This window comes from Olea europaea, chromosome 21, assembly GCF_002742605.1.
Source record: "Olea europaea var. sylvestris chromosome 21, O_europaea_v1, whole genome shotgun sequence".
NCBI lineage: Eukaryota > Viridiplantae > Streptophyta > Magnoliopsida > Lamiales > Oleaceae > Olea > Olea europaea.
Window position 1 is genome coordinate 14,794,510 of NC_036257.1, and position 23,289 is coordinate 14,817,798.

The following is a 23,289-nucleotide window of genomic DNA, read 5'->3' on the forward strand; positions in this document are numbered from 1 at the left end:
CAAAATATGATTGCAACTGATATAAAACACCATAGTAGAATCTTCACAAAACGGGATCAATGTATCGTCCAAACATGCCAAAATAAAAACAATTGCTCTCTACATTAAGGTGAAGTTATTTAGAGTTGGGTAATCCCTTGCAGACCACTACTTCTGAAGAGTGAAAACAAAAAAAAACTTGTAATTAGACTGATTCAATCCTACGCAATGACGATTCCCTTCATCTTCCTTTTCCATTCTTATCTGATCCCATTAACAAAAGACAGGACGGATTAGCAGGATGTGGTGCACCTTCAATTGGTAGTTTGTTCTTGCTTGAACCCAATGTTGAGCTATGATTTGGTGATGATATCTTCCGATATCAATGGATTACAGATATATGAACAAAGATCTCTCACGGCCGTGGGTTTGTGGAAATACTAGTATGAACTATTAGGGTTTATATAAGCAATGAAAAGCTTCAAATCGGCGGATTCCTATAGAATGAATCTTGGATCCTTTAATAGATTCCTAAGATTATACAAGATGAAGGTCGAATTTGCTTATTTTCATATTTAAATTATGTATTTCAACATAGGTTTTAGGGATTTGTAAACAAGGGTATGAAAATCAGGGATTTGAGAAATCACATTAGTGAATAAATCGATTATTCACAAAATATATGATGTAAAACAAGGTTCAGTTCATTTGAATTTAGAGATGATTGTGGTGTATTCGTGAAACTTTCGAATGTTGGGGGATTCTTGATTTTGTTTTCAAAGAGAAAGCCATTTATTTGAGGACTAATTTTGAAAAATATAATAGGGATATATACAAGTGGGGCATGTTTGGGGGATTAATTGATGGCCTCAAATCGTGAAATTAATGACAGGGACAATTCTTACTATTTACTTTTACGGCATTAAGTGTTGCATTTTTGGTAAAAAAATAAAAATAAAAATGGTAGTAGTATAAAATGAATAATTTATGAAAACTGTGTACGTGGTGTAATTTCTACCAAAAGGAACCTGACCTGTGACCTAGAATTTTAGGCCAATCCTATGTACTTAAATTGATCAAATTTTTATTTCGAGCATTTAAAATCTTTAATTAATCCTTGTAAATTCATGCTACATTGTTCATCAATGAATGAATTTCTTCCAGATTGGCGTTAAAAGTAAAATTTAATATAAAAGACAACTCCAATGTTTTCATCAATTCAAACTACAGTACAAATTCTAACCGCCACAAATTAATAATCACATCTAAAAGGAAAAATAAGACCAATTCAATGCAAAGATAAGTTCGATCTTCATACAAAATTTTGTACAATAAATAACATTCACCAAATTAAGAAATAGATTAAAACCTGTTCTCGATACTACTCAAACCCAAATCGAATTAAAATCAACCATTTCTTGATTCTGAAACAAGAACTTTTTAAAATATAAGCTGAACCGACCGATTCTAGTTCAGTTGGTTATGATTCTTTTGCCCACCCCTTATCAAACCCAGAAGCCAAAGGAATGAAAAGATTAGCCAATGCTCACCCATTTATTTTTTTTTTTGATGTTATATTTGTAGAATTGCAGGTAATTATATGAAGACGTTTATACATACATCAGGCTGGGTAAAGTGGATGAATATTGTCAATTACATATCTTGCATGTGTAACTTAGACCAAATTTGATTTTAACGGACAATATTATGAATAATTAATGCTTTTAATTGTGTTCCCTGTACCATAATAACAATAAATCAGCATGCAGAAAACCCATGTAAAACCCCCTTTGTATTGCCAATATTCAGGTAACTTCTTGTTGCTATGCATCAAATGAATGATCCTTGTTAAGGGTTGAATCCATGTCGACAAATGATAGAAATATCGATCGAGAGATTTGATATGTTTAAAAGTTTGACGAGCATTCATATTCCAAGATTGATGGGGAATTGTGCCCAAAAGAATATGGCAATAAAATAATTATGGACGAAGAATTATAAAGAAAGATAAAACAAGCAAATACATGAATATTGCATGCTAGTTGCGCGAGAGAGGGAAGCCAACTCCGTGCCGTTTGGAAGGGAAAACAATGAACAAAATGCTGCAAATTACCCCAATGGTTATAGGCAATGCTGTAAGAATCTCGAGGCCTTCTTCTGATGGCGATGGATAGAAACAATTGATCACATTCTTATCAAACATTGCCACTGCCCCGAAAACAAGAATCGACATGAATGCATGGACAAAATCTATGAACGTTATCCTATATTTGTCAGCATCTTGTGGTGGAAATGTTTTTGATCCATCAATCACCCACAGGCCACGGAATGTGGCCAATCCGTACCTGACCTTTCCTCTTTCGTCCCTGAAACTGTCGGTAAAGCTAAAGAGAAAACAAGAAACGGCGCAAAGAGCAAGAACACATGATGTAACGGATTGGCTAACGAAGGATTTGCATTTTCCTTCGTGCGTAACAACTGGGGACAAGAATTGGAATGTCAGGACGGAGCCTGTGGGGAGAAGATTCGACAAATGGGCTGTTCCCTTGAAGGCTTTACGGATGCCCGTTTGCGCCCGGGTTTTGGGTGGTTTTGGAGGTGTTGGTGCAGCCTCAAGGAGAGGCGATTCCAATTGTTCTTCAATAGATGCATCACCATTTCTTTTTCCATCTTCTACGTGAACATCCATTGAAATTTAATCTCTTGTGTTTTTTGTTTTACGAGTCTTTTTTTCAATATTATTGAGCATGCATGAATTGATTTTGTTGGGTATTTAGAGGATATATATCAATGTTGTTTTGTGGGGGGCGGTGGGGGCTGGGGGGTTACGAGACAGGTTGTATTAGGGAAGAAAGGAGGTTGTTGGTCAGCACATAAGGAGATTTTAAAGGGTTTTGAAAATGGATCAAGAGAAACTTAATTAGTATCATAAATAAGGAGTTTCAACAACTTAATTTTTATTAGGTTTTTAATGATCCTTAAATTAAGAAAATATGTGTGAAATTGAAATTTTTATTATATTATACTCCCTCGAAAATATTTTTCGTTTGAAAAATAAAATTACTCCCTTGACTCGAATTGGATTATATTGACACAAAATATTTACCCTAATTAAGAGAATCGAGTACAATACAAACCAATCAGAATGGAGGGAAAGAGATAATGGGTGTTGATAAATGTAACCACTTGGGGTGGCGCTGGCGTCGACTTGGAAGGTGCTGGAGATGGTGGTGCCAAATAATTTTAATACATGTACATTTGATGTGACAAGTATAATGATCATTAATTTTAACAACACTCATTCAAATCAATGGTTAAATTTCTTACGTCAAGCTTGATGTCTAAAACCAATGTACAAATAGATTAATTCAACGCCAATCTTCCCTCCAACCCGCTGGTCAAAAATCAAACCCTATAACCTCAAAACTAGCCTACACAGCTAGAGACATTGTAAGCAATCCCCTATAACCTCATTTTATAATTTTTTTTTTTAGAAAATATTTTATATAAAATAAACGGTAGTTTAATTTTTTGGGTTAATATGGATGGAGTTGTTATTAGCCCAACTGCTAGTGGGCCAAGTCTTTCTAGAGAGTTCATCCCTCTTGCTGCTTCCCATTCGAGAAGAATCAACCATAGGAATGTCATGGCCGAGCTGAGCTCTTGACCATGTTTGCTCACAAGGGTCGAACCGAGTTTACTCACAAGCCCTAAGTGGGTTTTTTTTTTTTTTATTAAATAATTATTACTCTCCATAAATGTAACATCGTTTTCAGTAGTCATCATATAAGTTTCATAAACTTTCTTTTAGATATATGACAAATCGATAGTCTCTCCAGTTTCAAAAATTAGAACTTCATGAAATTTATTTTAACATAATTTCCCTTTTACAAGTTTAAAGGCATTTTTAAAACAATCTTTTTTCCCCCATTTTCCTGAATTTTAATTTAGATAATAAAATTGTATATTAGTTTGAAGAATTTTTTTTTTCTTTTTGTTAAAATATTACAACTCAATAATATTTTTCAACAATAAATTTTCTATTTAAAGGGAAAAAGAACAAATTAAAACAAAAGTTTAAATAGCAAAAGATTCCTTCTTTGAACCTTATTCACTACGAATTGTCTTGTATTTGACTAGTTTGTTTTCTCCTTGTTTTGCGAATCAGGGCATTCACATAGACCACATAAAAGTAGATACACGTTTTTGAACTATTAAGATGATTTTTTTAGACCGTCATGCTACATTGACACAGAAGTTGACATAATATGGCATTATGTCACTTGATTGTTTTAAATACATTTATTTTTTTCAATCGATCATTCACCGCTACATATACATCTATCAAGGAGGATGTCAAAATTCATTTGTTAAAGTAGAATAATCCTTTTTTAGATCATGATAAAATGTCACGTGATATTATGTTAACCTTGATATTTGTGTAGCACGACTGCATTATTTATCAAGTCGATTTTATGTTCATGAACGACGTTATGAAGATTAGGAGGATTAAATAGACTCTTCGAATTTGGGATATGATTAATGGTGAAAATAGATATCACACGCACAAAGAATTTATGTTTCTTTAGAATTAATTAAGAGCCTATTTGGATTTCTTTTGGATTATTAACAGATTTATAACAAGATTAAAATGCTAATAAATAATTAGAAAATAAGTTCTATTTTTATCTTGGAATATGTTTTGTATGTAATACTTGTTAAGAATTAGATACTGTTAAATCCAGCAGATAAGTGGGATTCAAGAAAAGAATTTAACCAAGAATAACAGAAATTGATGCAAGAACGAGATACAAGAATCTAATTCTCGACATTCATGCCTACTATTTAGGTATTTGCAATAAATTTCTTGGTCCACACACTTTCACGATTTTGAAATCTACAACTTAGGCTCCATTATTCAACAATAATAAAACCCAGTTAAAGTACTTAAATCACTAAATAAAGTGCAACTTAGGAAGCAATCGAACTAAATTTCAAAACAATAAGCCTACTTAGAATCATAGGATCAAGAATGAAAATGAAATTATATATATTTTGTGTTGTCATGCACTTAGTTAAATACTTGGTAGGTTCACTATTAATATCTGAACTAATGTCTAACGATTCTAAGGTCTAACCATGTGCATGAACACCCCGAAAACTAAATATCTAGTTTGGAATTGTCATGCACACTAAACGCCGAAAAAATAATTAACATTTGACAGTTAAGGCCGAAGAATATTAAAATCAAAGACTTGTAAAGTCAAGCCGAGTCAATATTGGAGTGATGAACTCCACTCCTTTAAGATAAAGCAACAAGCATCTCTACTATATAAGTTCTGCAACTTATACTTACATCGCCAGAAATTTTTTTTCCATCTCATAGTGATAAATATCAAATTGACCATGGGAAAGAATTTGATCTTTACGTTACTGGCAAGGTTCTACATGCTTCTTTGTGTCGCTACATCTTTCAGTAGCTCCAATGATGAGTCTGCCCTTCTTGCCTTTAAATCTCAAATAAATGATCCCAACAAAATCTTGTCTTGGTCTCAAGAAATTTCCTTTTGTTCTTGGATCGGCATTACTTGCGGTCATAGGCACCAAAGAGTCACAGGCATAAATGTTTCAAATATGAGCCTAGAAGGGACTATTGCTAAAGAAATTGGTAAACTCACTTTTCTGAAATCCTTGGATATCAGCAATAACAGTTTCCATGATTTCATCCCTGATGAAATTGGTAATATTTCGAGACTCCGAGAAATAAAGATGCAGTACAATGAGTTAAATGGTCAAATTCCTAGTAGTTTCGGATTTCTTAAAAATCTTCAAAAGTTATATCTCTTTGGAAACTCTTTCACTGGAGGAATCCCAATCTTGGTGTTCAACCTCTCTTCTTTGGTAGAAATTCAGTTAGGAATCAACAGCCTATCTGGAAGTCTTCCGATGGATATCTGCAATAATCTTCCAAAGTTAGAGACGCTATGGATTCCACTGAATCAAATAGGTGGCATTATTCCTCCGAATTTGGGAAGATGCACCAAGCTTAAGCTACTTTCGTTGGCAAAGAATAATTTCAGTGGAAGTATTCCAATGGAGATCGGGAACTTGCCACAGCTTCAAATTCTCCATCTAGAAAAAAATAATTTGACGGGTATGTTTCAAACTTTACTTCACACTACTACAAAACAAGTGCGTTGCACACCTTATTTGATGAACCTTATAAGTAATGTTTTTGAAGTAATAATAATGTTTTTGAAAATAGTGAGGTAATTGATATTGTTAAATGAAAAATAAAAATTATTATATAGTATTAATACCCAATAAAAAGGAAGAAAAAGAAAAAGAAAAAAAAAAGATGGCCACCATACATAGGAACATCTCTTGATTAACCTCCTATGTTGATAGATTTCATTGAGAAATTATTTTAAGAAAAAAGTTTTAAATCAAAGTAATATTTATAATCTAATCCAAGTATGGAAATATATTTCAATCAAACAGTACAAAAGTAAAAATTTGAATGGAAAATTGACATCTTTCATGATAAATATTTGTAGAAAAATTGCCTTACCAAGTACATCAGTAAATAATTATCTAACAATATAGTACAACAATTAATCAAATCAACTCATGTGTAAAAAAAAAAAAGCATTAAATAAATTTTTTGTGTGTCTAGTCATTCGGTTACATCTCAAAATTATTAAAATGAAAAAAAAACTTGGAAAATTGACAATAATACGAAGAGAAAATACTGCACCTTTAATCCTACTAAGAGGCTAATGAGATTTTTTAGAGAGTTGACAATCGAACTCAAAATGCTTTTAGAGAATGCAAAAGATTTTTGGGTCTCAATTTTATACTTTTCTATGTGAGGAGATAAAAATAGAGGCACCATCTTCCAAGCCGATGCCCCTGAGTCAAAGTTGTGAAGATATCCACCTTCCCTTCAAATCTCTTCCTAACCTTCTCCATTTGTTTTCTTTCTTTTCTTTACAATTAGTTTTAGACAAAATTTGAAATTTATAATCTGCCAACAAGGAAAGCTACGTATTGTGCAAAAGAATTAGTATTTATCTAACAAATTTCTTTATCTGTTTATGGCATTAGAAAGAGTATTATGCTGAGGAAATCATAATTCTTATATTCAACCCTTCAATGTAATAGAAGTAGTATTTATCTAATAATAATAATAATAATAATTATCATCATCATCATCCATCTCGTTTGGTTTAAATTTTGTTAAAAAAATTAATTGTAATGGTAGCTTTATAACCTATAATTTAATTTAAGTATTCTAAATGGCAAATCATTTAAAATCTGGAAGAAATAAAAGGTCATCATCAACGGCGTTGCGTTCTTCTCCACTATCTTTTGAGTCTTCTAATGGCTACATGATTTTTCTATTCAATAATGAATATAAAACATTAATACATATTTTTATTTTTTGAAAAAAAAATATATTCATATAGAAGTAATCATTTTATTTAATATTATATTATAAACTATAATGGATTATATATAAATAATATTATATTTTATTTGAAGATCATCTGGCTAAAGGATGAGAATATTATAAGTTTCTAAAAAACAAATATATTTACATAGAAGTAATCATATTATTTAACATTATATTGCAAACTAACATTAATAATATTATGTTTCGTTTGAAAATCAACTGGCTAAAAGATGAGAACCCCATTTAATAGCATAAGTTGAAAAATCAGCTTAATGCATGAAAAATTAGGAATATTTAATAACAACATAGATGACAAAAAATTAATAATAATAATAATAAAGGACAAAATGGTAAACCAAATAAGGGTTATTGGGCCAATAGCTAAATATGTAAGGGTAAAATTGATAATCAAAAGTTTCTCTCCAATTCCTCCTTTTTATATATTGTAGATGTAGATAAATAAACTTTAGTACCCTCACTCCCTTGCTATCTCTTTGTTTGTACTCTGTTTTCTCCATTAAATAATCTATGACATTTTAATTTCTGAACAAACATCGCAGGTACTATCCCAGTTTCAATAGGCAACTTATCAAATTTGGAGTTTTTCGGAGTTGCGAGTAACAACATTCAGGGTCACATTCCATCAGAATTGGGACGTCTGTCAAATTTAATATTGCTAGATTTTTGCTATAACAATCTCGAAGGTGAAATACCTGAATCTATCTTCAACCTCACCAAGTTACAGCAATTTAGTCTAGTATACAATCATATATCTGGCAATCTTCAATCAATAGCTGATGGACTCCTTAATCTTAAGTTTTTTACTCTGGCTGGTAACCAATTAAGTGGTGAAATTCCTAGCTCTATTTCAAATATTTCGAACCTTATTACGTTGGAGCTTGGTAACAACTCATTTAGTGGACATGTACCCATGAATCTTGGGAATTTACAAAACCTCCAATACCTAGGGTTAGCAGGTAATCAGTTGACAAATGATCCTTCATTGTCGGAATTGGGTTTTCTTACTTCCTTGAGAAGCTGTAGGGACTTGAAGAGCTTAGTAATAGGATTCAATTATTTTGATACAATGCTACCAAAATCATTTACCTTAGGCAATTTGTCAGCATCCCTTGAAAAATTTGAGGCTAACTCTTGCGGTTTCAAAGGCACGATTCACAATGAAATCGGTAATTTAAGCAACTTGATCTTACTGAACATGGGAAGCAATAACTTGAGAGGGAGAATTCCAGAGACACTGGGAGAACTAAAGAAGATGCAGTCACTCGTAATTGGTTACAATAAACTGGAGGGGACGATACCTGTCAGCTTTTGCAATTTTGCAGATTTGTACCGCCTAAATTTAGAGGAAAATGAGCTCTCTCAAGAGATACCAGGTTGTTTAGGAAACCTCACATTCTTGCGAATGGTTAACTTATCTTTCAATGGGTTCACTTCCACTATCCCATCAGCGTTTTGGACTAACATGGACCTTGCTATTGTGGACTTGTCTTACAATTTGCTCGTTGGTACTTTGCCATTAGAAATTGGCAGTGTGACGGGAATGAGAGAATTATATCTATTGGGAAATCAATTCTCAGGAAATATTCCCAGCACTATTTGGAGGAGACTTCAAAGTTTGGAATTTCTGAATTTGGCAGAAAATAAGTTACATGGTCATATTCCTGAGACATTTGCTAATTTGACTGCATTGCAATATTTGGATCTATCCCAAAACAATCTCTCTGGTGTAATTCCCAAGTCACTCGAATTGCTTCAGAATCTGGTGTATTTTAATATTTCATTCAATGATCTCAGTGGTGAAATTCCAAATGGAGGACGTTTCAAGAACTTGACAGCAGATTCTTTCAAGGGAAATAGAGAATTATGTGGAGCATCTCAATTCAAGGTCATTCCATGCAAAGGTAATAAATCCAGCTGGACAAGATTTTTGAAATATATTGTACCACCAGTTGCCTTCGTAGTAGGTCTAGCCATTATTCTACTGGTATGTTTAGACGCCTCTTCCACCTCAGTCTAGTTTCCCTTTTACCTTTGGTGACGAGAGAATTTCATATCATGAAATTGTTAAGGCAACCAATGACTTTGGCGAAGACAATCTGATCGATAGAGGCAGTGTCGGTTCAGTTTACAAGGGAATATTTTCCAATGGGATAGTAGCTGCTATTAAAGTTTTTGATTTGGATATCGAAGACGCAAACAAGAGCTTTGATGTTGAGTGTCATATAATGTCCAACATTCGTCACAGAAACCTGGTCAAGGTAATTAACAGTTGTTGTAACCTTGATATCAAGGCCCTGGTCCTAGAATACATGCCTAATGGAAACCTCAACAAATGGTTGTACTCTTGTGATTCTTGCCTAGATATTGCTCAGAGACTGGACATAATGATGAATGTGGCATGTGCACTTGAATACCTACATCATGGGTATCCTTCCCCTATTGTCCACTGTGATTTGAAGCCCAGCAACATACTTCTAGATGAGAATATGGTTGCACGTGTAGGAGATTTCAGCATCGCCAAACTATTTACAAAAGATCAGAGAATTTCGCAGACAAAAACTTTGGGAACAATAGGATATATGGCACCGGGTAAAATTTCTCTCGACTATATTGTTAACTTTTACTCATACAAGTACACTTAAATGTCATGATACAAGTGCATTAATGTATAAGCATCCATCTTGCCTCATATAGTCATATATTTGTGGCCGTTGTTCTACACATGATATGCAATTTTTCAATGTCACCTATGAAAGATGAATAAAATTCGGGCAGATATATATTGAAGCTTTACTTTTTCAATCTTGTTAACACTTTCAAAAGATAACAAGTAAGCAAACAAATAATAGAACTAAGTTTTTTATTGTTGTATTCTTTCAAATGCTGAATCAAATCATATTTAACAGCTTAAAGACAATTTAAGTTGCAAATTCTGAATGACGTGCCATAGTTGCTCATTTAAGTACTTCCTTATGTATGATGAAGTATAACAACCATGTTATACTTTTATCATGTGTATTCTTTTGTTCATTTCTTTTGTTAATTTGATCACGTGTGCCATTTTCGTAGAGTATGGTTCCACAGGATTAATATCGACTATGGCGGATGTTTATAGTTATGGGATTCTGTTGATGGAAGTACTCACAAGGAAGAAACCCACAGATGATATATTTGTAGGAGAGTTAACAATGAGGAGATGGGTATTCGAATCATTTCCAGATGCTGTAATGCAGATAGTGGACGTGGATGTATTGAACAGAGAAGAAGAAAACGTCAATGCTAGAGAGAGCTACTTGAAATTACTCATGGGACTAGCTCTAGAATGCACGATTGATTTGCCAGAGGAGAGGCTTAATATGGAAGAGGTAGTAGTAAGACTCAAGAAAATAAAAAATGAATTCCTTTCTTAGCATAATAGAGGTAAATGAAGACCAAAATATGTTTCTTAATAGATTGTAATCATGCGTCTTTCACAAATTTATGGCATTGTAAATTGTAATTGTGCAATACTTGACAATATTCTGCGGATATATGTTGCATTTGGCCTTTCGTACATGTGTCGTAGATGTAAAATTGTACTGTGGAGCTTTTTTATTTTATTTTTATTTTCATGTTAGTAACTATATGAAACTAACGTATTAGACATCGTTTGTGATTATTTTATAGTGTTAAAATTGTAAAAGAATGAAAAAGATTTGAAGTGAAAGACCTGTGCAATCTTGAGGTGGCTGAGGTTTTAAAATTCTCTAATCTGGAATTTAGAGAGCAGAAAAATTCAAGAAGAAACTTTGAGAGAGATTCAACATTTGTTTTATTCAGAAAAATTGAATCGTTAAAATGGATGCACAAAGTTTAGCTTTTATAGACACATAATGGCTGCTAACCAACTAACTAACAATTGTAACCATACAACAGATTCCAGCTCATGCTAACTGTCTGCTAACCTCAAACTAGCATAACGGTCAACTGATTTTAGAGGCAACAGAATTTGGACTAAGGTTTCTTTCTTTTGCTTGTTGAGACTTCAATTCTAAGGCTTCTATATGAGATTGTAGATTCCAACGCCCCCCTCAAGATGAGAATGAATGTTTATCAAGCCCATCTTACGGATGAGATGATGAAAGTTGAGAGAACCAAGTGGTTTAGTTAGTATATCAACCAACTGATGTTTGGAAGGGATGTAGATGATTTTGATGAGACCTTCTTGTAATTTTTGTCGAATGAGATGGCAGTCCAGTTGAATGTGCTTTGTTCTTTCGTAATGAACAGGATTGGAAGCAATATCAGATGCAGGTTTGCTGTCAGTGTAAAGTAAAGCTAGTTGAGGATGATTAATATGTAAGTCAACCAGAAGATAAATCAGCCATTGAATCTCACAAGTGGTTGAAGCTAGAGCTCTATATTTAGATTCAGCAGAAGAACGACTAACAGTTGGTTGCTTTTTCGATTTCCAAGATATGAGAGAATCTCCAAGGAAATTTGTGTAACCAGTAACACTTCTTCTAGTGTCGATGCATCCTCCCCAATCACTATCCGAGTAAGCCTTCAGGTATATGGAAGAAGATACAGACAGGAAAATGCCTTAACCTGGTGTTGCCTTAATATATCTAAGAACCCTCTCAACAGCTTGAAGATGTGTATTCCTAGGATTAGCCATGAATTGACTTAATGCTTGCCCTGAATAAGCCAAGTCAAGCCTAGTTATCATTAGGAAAAAGAGACGACCAACAAGCCTTCTATAGGATGTAGGATTGGGTTAAAGGGAGATGAATCATTTGCACTTAGCTTTAGTGTAGATTCCATAGGAAAAGCTACATGTTTACAACCAGAAAAACCACTGTCTTGTAGAATATCTAAGGCATATTTGCGTTGACATAAAGTAATGCCTTTTGCTGATCGAGCTACTTCAAGTCCCAAAAAATATTTTAGTTCACCTAAGTCTTTGATGGTGAAAGTATCATGCAAATGATTCTTTACAATGTAGATTTCAGCAAGATTATCAAATGCAATGATAACATCATCAACATATATCAGTAGGGCCATAGAACTCTTTGAAGTTTGTCTGATGAACAAAGATGAATCAGACTTGCCTTGAGTAAAACCAAATTGAAGCGCAGAGGAGGATAATTTTGAAAACCATTGCCTGGAAGCCTGCTTTAAACCATATAAGCTCTTTTTAAGTTTGCAAACTCTAGGATCATTGGGTGAAGAATATCCTGGTGGCAGCTGCATGTATACTTCATGAAAATCTCTATGAAGAAAAGCATTATTTACATCAAGTTGATGTAAATGCCAATGTTTAATTGCAGCAATAGAAAGTAAAGTGCGCACGGTAGTCATTTTTGCTACAGGAGAGAATGTATCGAAAAAATCAAGTCCTTCTTGCTGAGTATAACCTTTTGCTACTAACTGAGCTTTGTATCTTTCAATTGTACCATCAGCTTTAAATTTCACACAATAAACCCATTTCCATCCTATTGCAATCTTATGTGGAGGAAGAATAGCAAGGTCCCAAGTATGATTCAATTCAAGAGCTTTAATTTCATCTGTCATAGTAGCTTTCCATTGAGGGTATAAGATAGCTTGCTTGAAATTTTTGGGTTCAAAAGTAGATGAAACGGCAGCAACAAAGGTTTTATATTTAGATGACAATCTAGAAGTAGAAAGATATGAAGTAATAGAATGGGGCTTACCAGGAGAAGGAAAATAGCTGTTGAAAGATACATGAGATGCTGAAGGTGTTTAAGTCGTATTATCACAATAAAAATCCTGCAAATATGTAGAAGGATGCCCGACTCTTTCAGATCTTCGAGGATATGGAATATCAGTGGTAGTAGTAGTGTTAGTTGGGGAAATGTGAGGAGAAGAGGTAGCAGGTATTTTGAAGTCATCTACCTGGGGAAATTTAGGGAAGACAAAATGTGTATGAGTAGCGTTTGGAATGGAAGGAAAAATGGATTCGTGGAAGACTACATTTCTGGAGATGAAGGTTTTGAGAGTTAGGAGATCAAGCACCTTGTATCCTTTGATGTTGGGAGGATAACCAAGGAAGAGACATTTAGAGGCTCTTGGTTGAAATTTTCCTCGATTGTTTGTAAGAGTACTGACAAAACACAGACAGGCTAAGACTTTAAGGTAATTGAATGAATGTGGTTTTTGGAAAAGGAAAGCATATGGTGTATGGTTATTCAATATAGGTGAGGGAGTGCGATTGATGAGATGTGTCGTAGTTAGTACACAATCGCTCCAGTATGATAGGGGTAATTTTGATTGAAATAGGAGGGCTCTAGCGACATTTCATAAGTGCTGGTGTTTTCTTTCAACTCTGCCATTTTGCTGAGGGATTTCCACACAAAACATTTGATGAATTATACCATGATCTTGATAGAAGGTTGGTATATTAAATTCTTGACCATTATCCATTCTGAGAGATTGAACTTTTGTATTGAACTGAGTATGAACATAAGTAATAAAGGTGTTGAGTAAGAGGCGAGTGCCTAATTTTGCTTTCATTAGATAAATTCACGTGAAACGTGTATAGTCATCCACAATTGTTAGAAAGTACCTATAACCAGAGTATGAAATAGTGGAAAAGGAACCCCAAATATCATAATGAATCAATTGAAAAGCTTTATTAGAACAATTGTGTGATACAGGAAATTATAATTTCTTTTGTTTTGCTAAGGGACAAATCTCACATACATGATTGTGAGTTATTTTTACAGAGGGATCAAGGATACTAATAACTTGCAATCTAGCAGGGGACATATGTCCTAAGCGAACATGCCATAGATCTAGATTGATATCGCAATTGTTAGCTAAATGTGTAGAAGGCAAAATGGTTGAATCAGGCAATCCTTTCTTTATATCAGCAGGAAATTTTTTCAGATGGTATAGACCATATTGAACTTCAGCAAGCCCAATCATCTTCCAATTGCTGAGGTCCTGTAGAATACATTTAGATTGAAAGAAAAATAACCCAATAGCGTGATCTTTAGTTAATCTTGAAGCAGAAACAAGATTGATATTAAAAGAAGGAACATATAGAGCATTATATAGGACTAAATCAGGAGAAAGAATCACAATTCCAGTAAACTTAATAGGGACATGCTGACCATTTGGTAAGTGAACTAGGAAAGGTTTGGTAGGTAGATGAATAGAAGTAAAAAGGCGAGGAGAACATATCATGTGATCTGTTGCTCCAGTGTCAATGATCCAAGTTGAGTGGTTAGAGAAAGAAGCATCATGGCAAAAATGGGCAAGATGATTACCTGAAGTAGAAGCAATATTTAATGCAGCATTAAGGTTGATGGTAGAGGTGGATAGGCTATTGGCAAGTGTAAGCAGATTCTGAAATTGCTCTTGAGTGAAAACCATATTTGGGACTGCTTAATTTTGTTCCCGAGAAGAAGCAACATGAGCACTTGGTGGTTGAGGATTGAAACCACTTCCAAATTGTGTAGGAAGAGATCTTTTGCCTTTAGGACCTCTCCATCCTGGTGGATTGCCTATGACTTGAAAACATTTGTCAGCAAGATGACCATGACAGCCACAATGAGAACAAAGCACATCAGATTTGCCTTTGCCATTGGTGAATTTGAAAACGTTTGAAGGTTTGGAGTATTGTGTAGCAGCCATGGCATGGGAATCAAAAGGAATGTCAACTGCATTGGTCAAAGAACGCTGGATTTCTTCTTGTAATAACAAAGAAAAGACTTTGCTCATTGAGGTAGTGGAGAAGAAAATAGCAATTGACTGCGCAAGGCTGAGTAAGAATCATGTAGCCCAATCAAGAACTTCATCACATAATCTGCTTGTTGGCGGTCAGCAAGATTCTTTAGAATATTACAAGTACAAGTGTCTAAAATTCCACAACGACACGAAGGAAGGGGACAGTAACTGATGTACTCATCCCAAAGAGTCTTGAAATCACTAAAATACTTGGTGATAGACTTTGATCCTTGGGAAATAGAACTTAGAGACTTTTCCAAGGTAAATACACGAGGGCCATCACTGCATAGATATCGAACCTGAAGTTCATCCCAGACGTCGGAAGCATTGGTGAAATAAAGAAGGCTACCACGAATTTCTTTTGCGATGGAGTTCATCAACCATGATAACACAAGGTTGTTTGCTCATAGCCAAGCAACCTAAAGAAGAGCATCATTAGGACTAGGTTGCGTTAAGCTACCATGAATGAAGGCAATTTATTTTTCACAGTCAGGGCAATTTTGATTGAGCGACTCCAAGAAACATAGTTTTCACCAGTAAATATCTTAGAAACCAGGAGAACACCAGGATTGTCACTGGGATGAAGAAAGTAGGGACTTGAGGAGTCATCTGTAGGATTCGCCATGTATTCAAGGAGAATTGGAAAGGAACGCAACAGAAATGTAAAAGCTCTGATACCATGTAAAATTCTCTAATTTGGAATTTAGAGAGCAGAAAAATTCAAGAAGAAACCTTGAGAGAGATTCAACATTTGTTTTATTCGGAAAAATTGAATTGTTAAAATGGATACACAAAGTTTAGCTTTTATAGACACATAATGGCTGCTAACCAACTAACTAACAATTATAACAGTACAACAGAATCTAGCTCATGCTAACTGTCTGCTCACCTCAAACTAGCATAACGGTCAACTAATTTCAGAGGCAACAGAATTTGGACTGAGGTTTCTTTCTTTTGCTTCTTGAGACTTCAATTCCAAGGCTTCTATATGAGATTGTAGATTCCAACAGAGGTAATGAATCACCAAATTATCCAGTACCCTCCTCTTCTTCCTCCTATGTATTCTTTGAAAATTTAACCACTTCCTCTAATACATTTCTTGAAAATGTAGTAAACGAAATTTATAGAGGTGATCAGTCAAATATAGTAAAGCCTGTTTCATCGAAACATCTAAATTGAACTTATCTATTTTTTGGGAAGTGTAAATATTTACAAAGTAAATAGTAGAATGTAGAAATTATTGTTAGATGACTAATTCTCAGCCAAGATAATTTTTAACTTAAAGTCATTTGAACGAAATAAAGACTTCCTATTCTAGTCAAGTTTCGACCTTCCCAATTTAACTTAATTTGTTATAAAATAGAGAGAAAATATATATAAGAAAATAATATGATCAATAGACTTATATATTTTTTATTGAGAGTAAAAAGTTCTATATGTAGCCCCTATTTGGTGGGGGATTAAAATCGAGTTTTTAGTAAATTTTGATAAAAGTCGATGAAATATGTGGTTGAAACGTTATAGAACTTATGCATATATAATTAAAATTAATTGTTGACTTTGACTTAATTTAGAATCTAAAATTAATAGATACCAAACAAGGGCTAAGATAAGAATTTGGTTGCAAAGATACAATATCATAATAATTAGGACAGCGGAATAGTAACAATAATTAGTGCAACATGAATATTATAGTCACACAAATAATAGTTTTTAATTTACAACATTCCTCGGTGAATCATGAATGACTAATTACTTAATATGTGTCTCATTATAAATCATGTTCGATAAAACTCATTGAGACAAGGCCAAAAGTAATATACTAAAATAACCTTTAAATTAGTGTCTGTTAAAATGTAACAGATCAACACCTAAATGCTATATAATAACTTGAATTGTTGCGTTGTAGAAACAGAGCAAATACCTACAAATAAGAGAGATGAGATGAACTTTAGATGATACTCGTGTATGGTTTTGTCATGAGGGATCTCAAATTTTGCGTGAACTCAAAGTTTTAATCTGATAAATTAGACGATCAAACTGTTTAATAATGTTTCAAAAACTGTTGACACATAAAAATTTGGCCCAAATCGAACGGCCCAAGGAATGAAGCCCAAAGGGAGGATCCCCAAATCAGATAGCCCAAAGAATGAAGCTCAATCAGACTATTCAGGATGAAGGCCCATATAGGGAAGCCCAGGAACACGGTAACACCATCGCCCAAGCTTGCAAATCGCCTAAGACCGAGCGAATGGAGTGCCATGCAGTCGCCCAGAACTGCTGCTCTATTCTCGCCCAAAACTTCGAGTCGCCCAAGATCTTAGCAAACATGAAGTGTTGTGGTTATCAAGAAGTGCAGTTATCAAAGCAGTTATTAAGCAGCCCTATCACGTTCCACGATTCAAAGAATTCAATCAAAAACGGTTAAATGACGAAGAGTAATGGCAGCAGTTAAAAAAGGCAGTTCCATGACAAGTTGGCCATTACGAGGAAAGTGGACAGTTATAGAACGATCAAGCAGTTTTTAGACGGTTGATCACAAAGAGATCATCCAGGGGGTATAAAAAGAAGAAAAGACAGAGAGCAAAAGACCTCGAATAAAAAACTCTCGAACAGAGAACATGTAATTTTAAATTTCTTAGCTTAGATTTAAACACTTCTTTCAGTAGCTCGTGTGGTTGTGCCCCTTGGAGGCATTCTGTTTTTAATTTCCAATTGTAAAGTCATCGCCAATAAAGAACACCTCTTTTCGGGACTTTGTCTTAAGAGGTTTGTCCCTTACACAATCATCTGATCCCTTTTAATTGTTAGCGACGAACACGCGCGAACCAATTTGGCACGCCCAGTGGGACAGTGGTGTTTGGTGTTGAAAATACAAAAGGTGAAACAATATGCCTTAGAGATCCGATAAGGAAGCAGCAGGTCAGGGAGGAGTCCAGTCTGTGATCGAGCGATATGAGAAGTAGCATGCCTCTCCACGAACAGATGGATAGAATCAGAGCAGTAACAGTCGTTACGAACCAATGACAGAGTTGAGTCCTCGAACCATGCGTGCACTACTTGGAGAACTCACACAAGATGTCGTTGAACAGGTAAATCTTCGAAGTATTCATAATTTAGAAAGATTTACCCAAAATGGGAATGCACATTATGACAACATGGCCAAACAACTAAACACTTTAAACGAAACAATGAATAAGTTAGTAGGCCGAATATGTCAACCGGTTATGCCTCTTGCAAACCACTTTCAAACTAGGACAACTGTGGGACATAATCCCTCAGTCATAAATCCGAATCAAGGGGTAGAACCACTTTCTGGTCCCTTTACTTCAAACCAAGGGGGTGGTGCAGTGCCAAATCAGAACAATGGTAGTGGTACGCCTAACTTGGGGGGTAATCCCAATGTAAGAGATAATGTCCTAAACAATGGACAGAATACCCCACGTGTTAATGAGGGAATAGATGTTCAGGCTAATGGTAATGGCCCTAATCATGGTAACTTTGTTGCCAATCAAGGACCAAACATCAGGCCTCATGCAAATCAACCGGTTAACCAACCTGTAGGAATTCCGTATGACTCCAATGTCATGTTGAGGAATCAAATTATGGAAATCGTACAGGATCAGATGGCTTTTGGGGTGCGTCCTGTCATTAGGTCGACTTACACAAAGCCATATCCTGATTGGGTAGACCAAGCATATCCATGGCCTAGAGGGTATAAAGTATCAGAATTCTCATTGTTTACCGGTTTAGGAGAGGTGTCTACTCTAGAACATATAGGGCGATTCACATTGCAAAGTGGTGATGTAACTGATTACCATAAAATGAGGTTTTTCCCTAGTTCATTAACAGGAGTAGCTTTTTTCTGGTTCATCAACTTGCCAGCGAACTCTGTTCAAACATGGTAACAATTGGAACAGTTATTCCACGCTCAGTTTTATAAAACTGAGTCCGAAGTCAGTTTGGCTGATTTGACGAATCTACGTCAAATGCCAAACGAATGGGCAGAAAGTTTTCTCCAAAGGTTCAAGACAGCAAGAAGCAAGTGTTTTGTACCTCGCCCGAAAAAGAGTTTGTCAAAATCGCTCAAGGTTGTTTGAGCTTTGATTTAAAAAAGAAATTCCAGGACAAGAAATTTCCTGGCCTTTTCCAGTTGAGCGCAAATGTGATTAAGTATGAACTACTGATAAGAGAGGAAAAGCAGATGAAAAATTCTAGGAAAGGAACTTATTACAAAGACCCAAATTTTGACGTTCATACCATCAGCGACGAGTCATACGATCAGGCCGAAATGTGTTTGGCCGAATTGGTCAAAGGAGATACGTATACTTGTCCTATAATGGCTAAGCCTAGACCATCGAGTAAAGATGAGTCCATAAAAGATGGAAACATAAAGGCTAGAACGTTCTCGTTCGATGTAACCAAGACTGGCCTTATATTTGATAAATTATATAGGGATAAGCAGATAAAGCTGAGCGATAAGCATAAATTGCCAAACCCTGAACAAATTAAGGGTAAAAAATATTGTAAGTGGCATAATGCATGGTCACATTTGACTAACAATTGCTTGGTTTTTCGCCATGTATTGCAGGATGCCATTGAATCAGGACGAATTACGTTCGATGATAAGAAGAAGATGGCAGTGGATGAAAATCATTTTCCACAGCCACTTGGAGTGAACATAGTGACGTCTGGTTTCAAAAACAAGTTGCCAAAATTCAAGTTGGTCATAGATGATGGAGAAGAGGACCCTAGACCACATCCCAGTGTCTTTGAACGAATCAAGGGGAAAGAATCAAAAAAGGACGAAGACGTCCTGTGTGCAAGATGTAAAAGAGGAGTGAATGGAAACACGGAGAAACCGGAGATATGGCAGCATCCCCATCGCCCTACTTTCTTCCCAAACACTCAGCCTGGTAGAGGGCGAAGTACATCATTCTATAGAGGACCGCCTTTTGAGAAGCAGTTCAGGCTAGCAGATAATGGGAGAACATTCAGGCGGCAACCTCGCCGGCCAAATGTATGGCATTCGTTCCAGTATAATGCAGGAAGGGCAATACCTTTCGATGAGATGACTAGAACCCAACAAAGGCATTTCCAACAAAACTATGGACGAATGATGAGGCAGCAACAGGGAGTGCCACATCCTAAAGCGCCTAAACTACTCAAGGTAGCCAATCAAAATGTCCTCAAAGATAGTGAAGAGACCGGTACAGATGAATCAATGAAAGAACCGCCAGAAACTTCTTCCGAGAGATCAAAGTTTGAGCGAGACAGAAGGGATGGAGAAGATCGAGATCAATCCCTTACTATTCAGTTCGGTACGTTACCTCCTGTCGTGACCAATAATTACTTACTGGCCAATGAATTCAAGAATAAAGAAAAAGAAGAAAAAGAAATGGAGGACAACGAAGGAGAGGCTTACATGCTGGAATGTGAAGAAGGCCAGACTTTTAGAGAGGCCTACAACGATGAAGAAGATGACGGGATGACAGACATTGAAGAAGAAATCGACCTAGAAGCAGAAGGAAGAAGGAGAGAAGTATCGCGCAATACTATGTTGAAGCAACTACATCGAGAGGGAGTTCGCGAAGTAGACTTGTTGGGAGAACCATCTGGGCGTCCTTTCGATTTCTACGTATTGTACGGGACGCCAGAAAGGAAGAAGAGAGTGCCTCGCTCTGAAAAGTATGGATCACCTCCAAGAATAATGCCTCCTCCCACAGGTTGGGTAACTGATGAGGAAGCACTAGAAAACAGTAAGAAGGAAATTCAAGAGACAGAGGCTCAGCGCGATATGCTGCACGTCAACTTATCACAGGGGGATAATTCGACAGAAAACAAGCAGGAAGTAGAAATAGAGGCTATCGAAAAGGTAATTTTTAAACGGCCAGCCATGAAGACTAAACACTTGAGGCCATTGTACGTTAAAGCTCTAGTTAACGACATCCCTGTGGCAAAAGTGCTTGTCGACAATGGAGCAGCTATAAACACCATTCCATCTAGGATGATGAGGAAGTTCGCAAAGATAGAAGGTGATATGATTCCTACAGAAGTCATCCTTACGAGTTTCAATGGAAGAGCAACTTCAGCTAAGGGAGTTATGCCATTGGACATAACTATAGGGACGACTACTAGGACCACAGTCTTCTTTGTAATAGATGGTCCTACTAGCTACAATGTGTTACTGCGAAGAGATTGGATACACGGGAGTCGCTGTGTACCCTTATCGCTCCATCAATGCCTGATCTTTTGGAATAACAAAGGCGAAGCAGAGGTGGTAGAGGCCGATCATAGGCCTTTTGTTGCAGAAGCAAACTCGGTGAAAAATTTCATGTACAAAGGAAACTATGGACCTGTCAGGGTAGTGCAAGATGGGGAAGAAATTCAAGTTGTCGCGCAAAGTGAAGAGCCATTTTCAATGGACGCACTCACTGAAATGTTCAGACAGATGAGGCCAAGTATAGTGGCCCTAGAAGAGCCAGTAATTGGCAAAAGAATAATCAAGGAGTCTTGAATGGATTCTAAGTTACAAAAGCAAATGGCCGATATTCAGGCCTTCAAAGCCAGACTAATGGCTTTCAATAAGGAATGCAATGACAAGGCGAAAGAAGAGACAGCCCTGAAAGCGCTGAAGGACAAATTAGCAGTATTCGAGTTAGAACAAAGCATTGGCCGAGAAATCAACAAGGTGGACTGTTTAGAAGAAGAAGTACTTACAAGGGAACTGGATGACGAAGTGATGCGGATTATCAAACCTGGATATGCTCAAGCACAAGACCATCTGATCAAAGTAAATATTGGCAATGAAGGAGAAGATCGCCAAACATTCATCAGCCAGATGCTCGATCAAGAGGTTAGTGATAAATTAATCGCTTTGTTAAAGGAATATAAAGATTTTTTCGCCTGGGAATATGAACAAATGCCTAGTTTGGATAGAGACTTGGTGGAACATAGGTTACCAATTAAGCCTAATTTTAAACCTCATAGGCAGCCTCCTAAACGTTTTGCTTCTAATGTACTCCTTGAGATTAAGAAAGAGATAGAGTGATTATTGAAAGAAGGCTTTATTAGAACAACCAGGTATGTCGAATGGTTGTCCAATATCGTACCAGTACTAAAAAAGAATGGTAAACTAAGGGTGTGTATAGACTTTAAGAATTTAAACATAGCTACACTCAAAAATGAGTATCCAATGCCCACGATGGATTCTTTATAGACTCTATTGCCGGACACGTCATGTATTCTTTCATGGATGGGTATTCAGGATACAATCAAATTTATATAGCTGAAGAAGACATACACAAAACTGTCTTTAGATGCACTGGGTCTCTAGAATGTTTTGAATGGGATGTCATGCCTTTCGGCCTAAAAAATGCAGGGACAACTTATCAAAGGGTAATGAATTTAATCTTTCATGATATGATAGACAAGTTTGTTGAAGTGTATGTAGATGACATAGTAGTCAAGTCCATTAAAGAAGAGGACTATTTCGAACAGTTAAGATGTTCGTTTGAGCGAATGAAGCAATATAAGCTAAAGTTGAATCCCTTGAAATGTGCATTTGGTATTAATGCAGGGAATTTTCTTAGTTTCTTAGTACACAAGAGAGGGATTGAACTTGATAAAAATAAAACGAAGGCCATTTTAGAGACCAAACCACCTAACAACAAAAAAGAATTGCAAAGGTTTCTAGGCCAAGTAAACTTTTTGAGACGCTTTATTTCTAACTGTGCAGGGTGAACTAAAGTCTTTTCGCCACTCTTAAAGCTGAAAAATCAGGACGAATTCGTCTGGAAAGAAGAACATCAAAAGGTTTTTGAAAGCCTGAAGACATATTTATCAAGTCCACCAGTGTTGGTGTCACCAATCCAAGGACGGCCAATGAAAGTGTACGTATTGGCTGAAAAAGAATCAATAGCTGGAATGGTCGCACAGGAAGACCAATTTGGTAAAGAAAGGGCAATTTACTACTTAAGTAGACGGTTAACAAAATGTGAGTGTAATTACTCTGCTATCAAAAAATTATGTCTTGCATTGTATTTCACATGTACAAAATTAAGGGTTTATTTACGACCCGTAACCGTTTATTTAATTTCTAA

General features: G+C 35.8%; 2 protein-coding genes across 2 annotated transcripts; one reads left to right on the top strand and one right to left on the bottom strand.

Moving 5' to 3' along the window:
* Positions 1-1,968: 1,968 nt before the first annotated feature.
* LOC111370846 (protein DMP7-like) lies at positions 1,969-2,707 on the bottom strand. The gene has a single exon (XM_022992741.1). The coding sequence runs from the start codon at positions 2,666-2,668 to the stop codon at positions 2,018-2,020; it is 651 nt and encodes a 216-aa protein (XP_022848509.1). The 5' UTR covers positions 2,669-2,707; the 3' UTR covers positions 1,969-2,017.
* Positions 2,708-5,287: 2,580 nt separating this feature from the next.
* LOC111370169 (putative receptor-like protein kinase At3g47110) lies at positions 5,288-10,098 on the top strand. The gene is made up of 3 exons (XM_022991863.1): positions 5,288-6,133; positions 7,996-9,467; positions 9,526-10,098. Exons 1-3 carry the CDS (start codon positions 5,386-5,388, stop codon positions 10,096-10,098), a joined length of 2,793 nt encoding a protein of 930 aa, XP_022847631.1. The 5' UTR covers positions 5,288-5,385.
* The last annotated feature ends 13,191 nt before the right edge of the window (positions 10,099-23,289 follow it).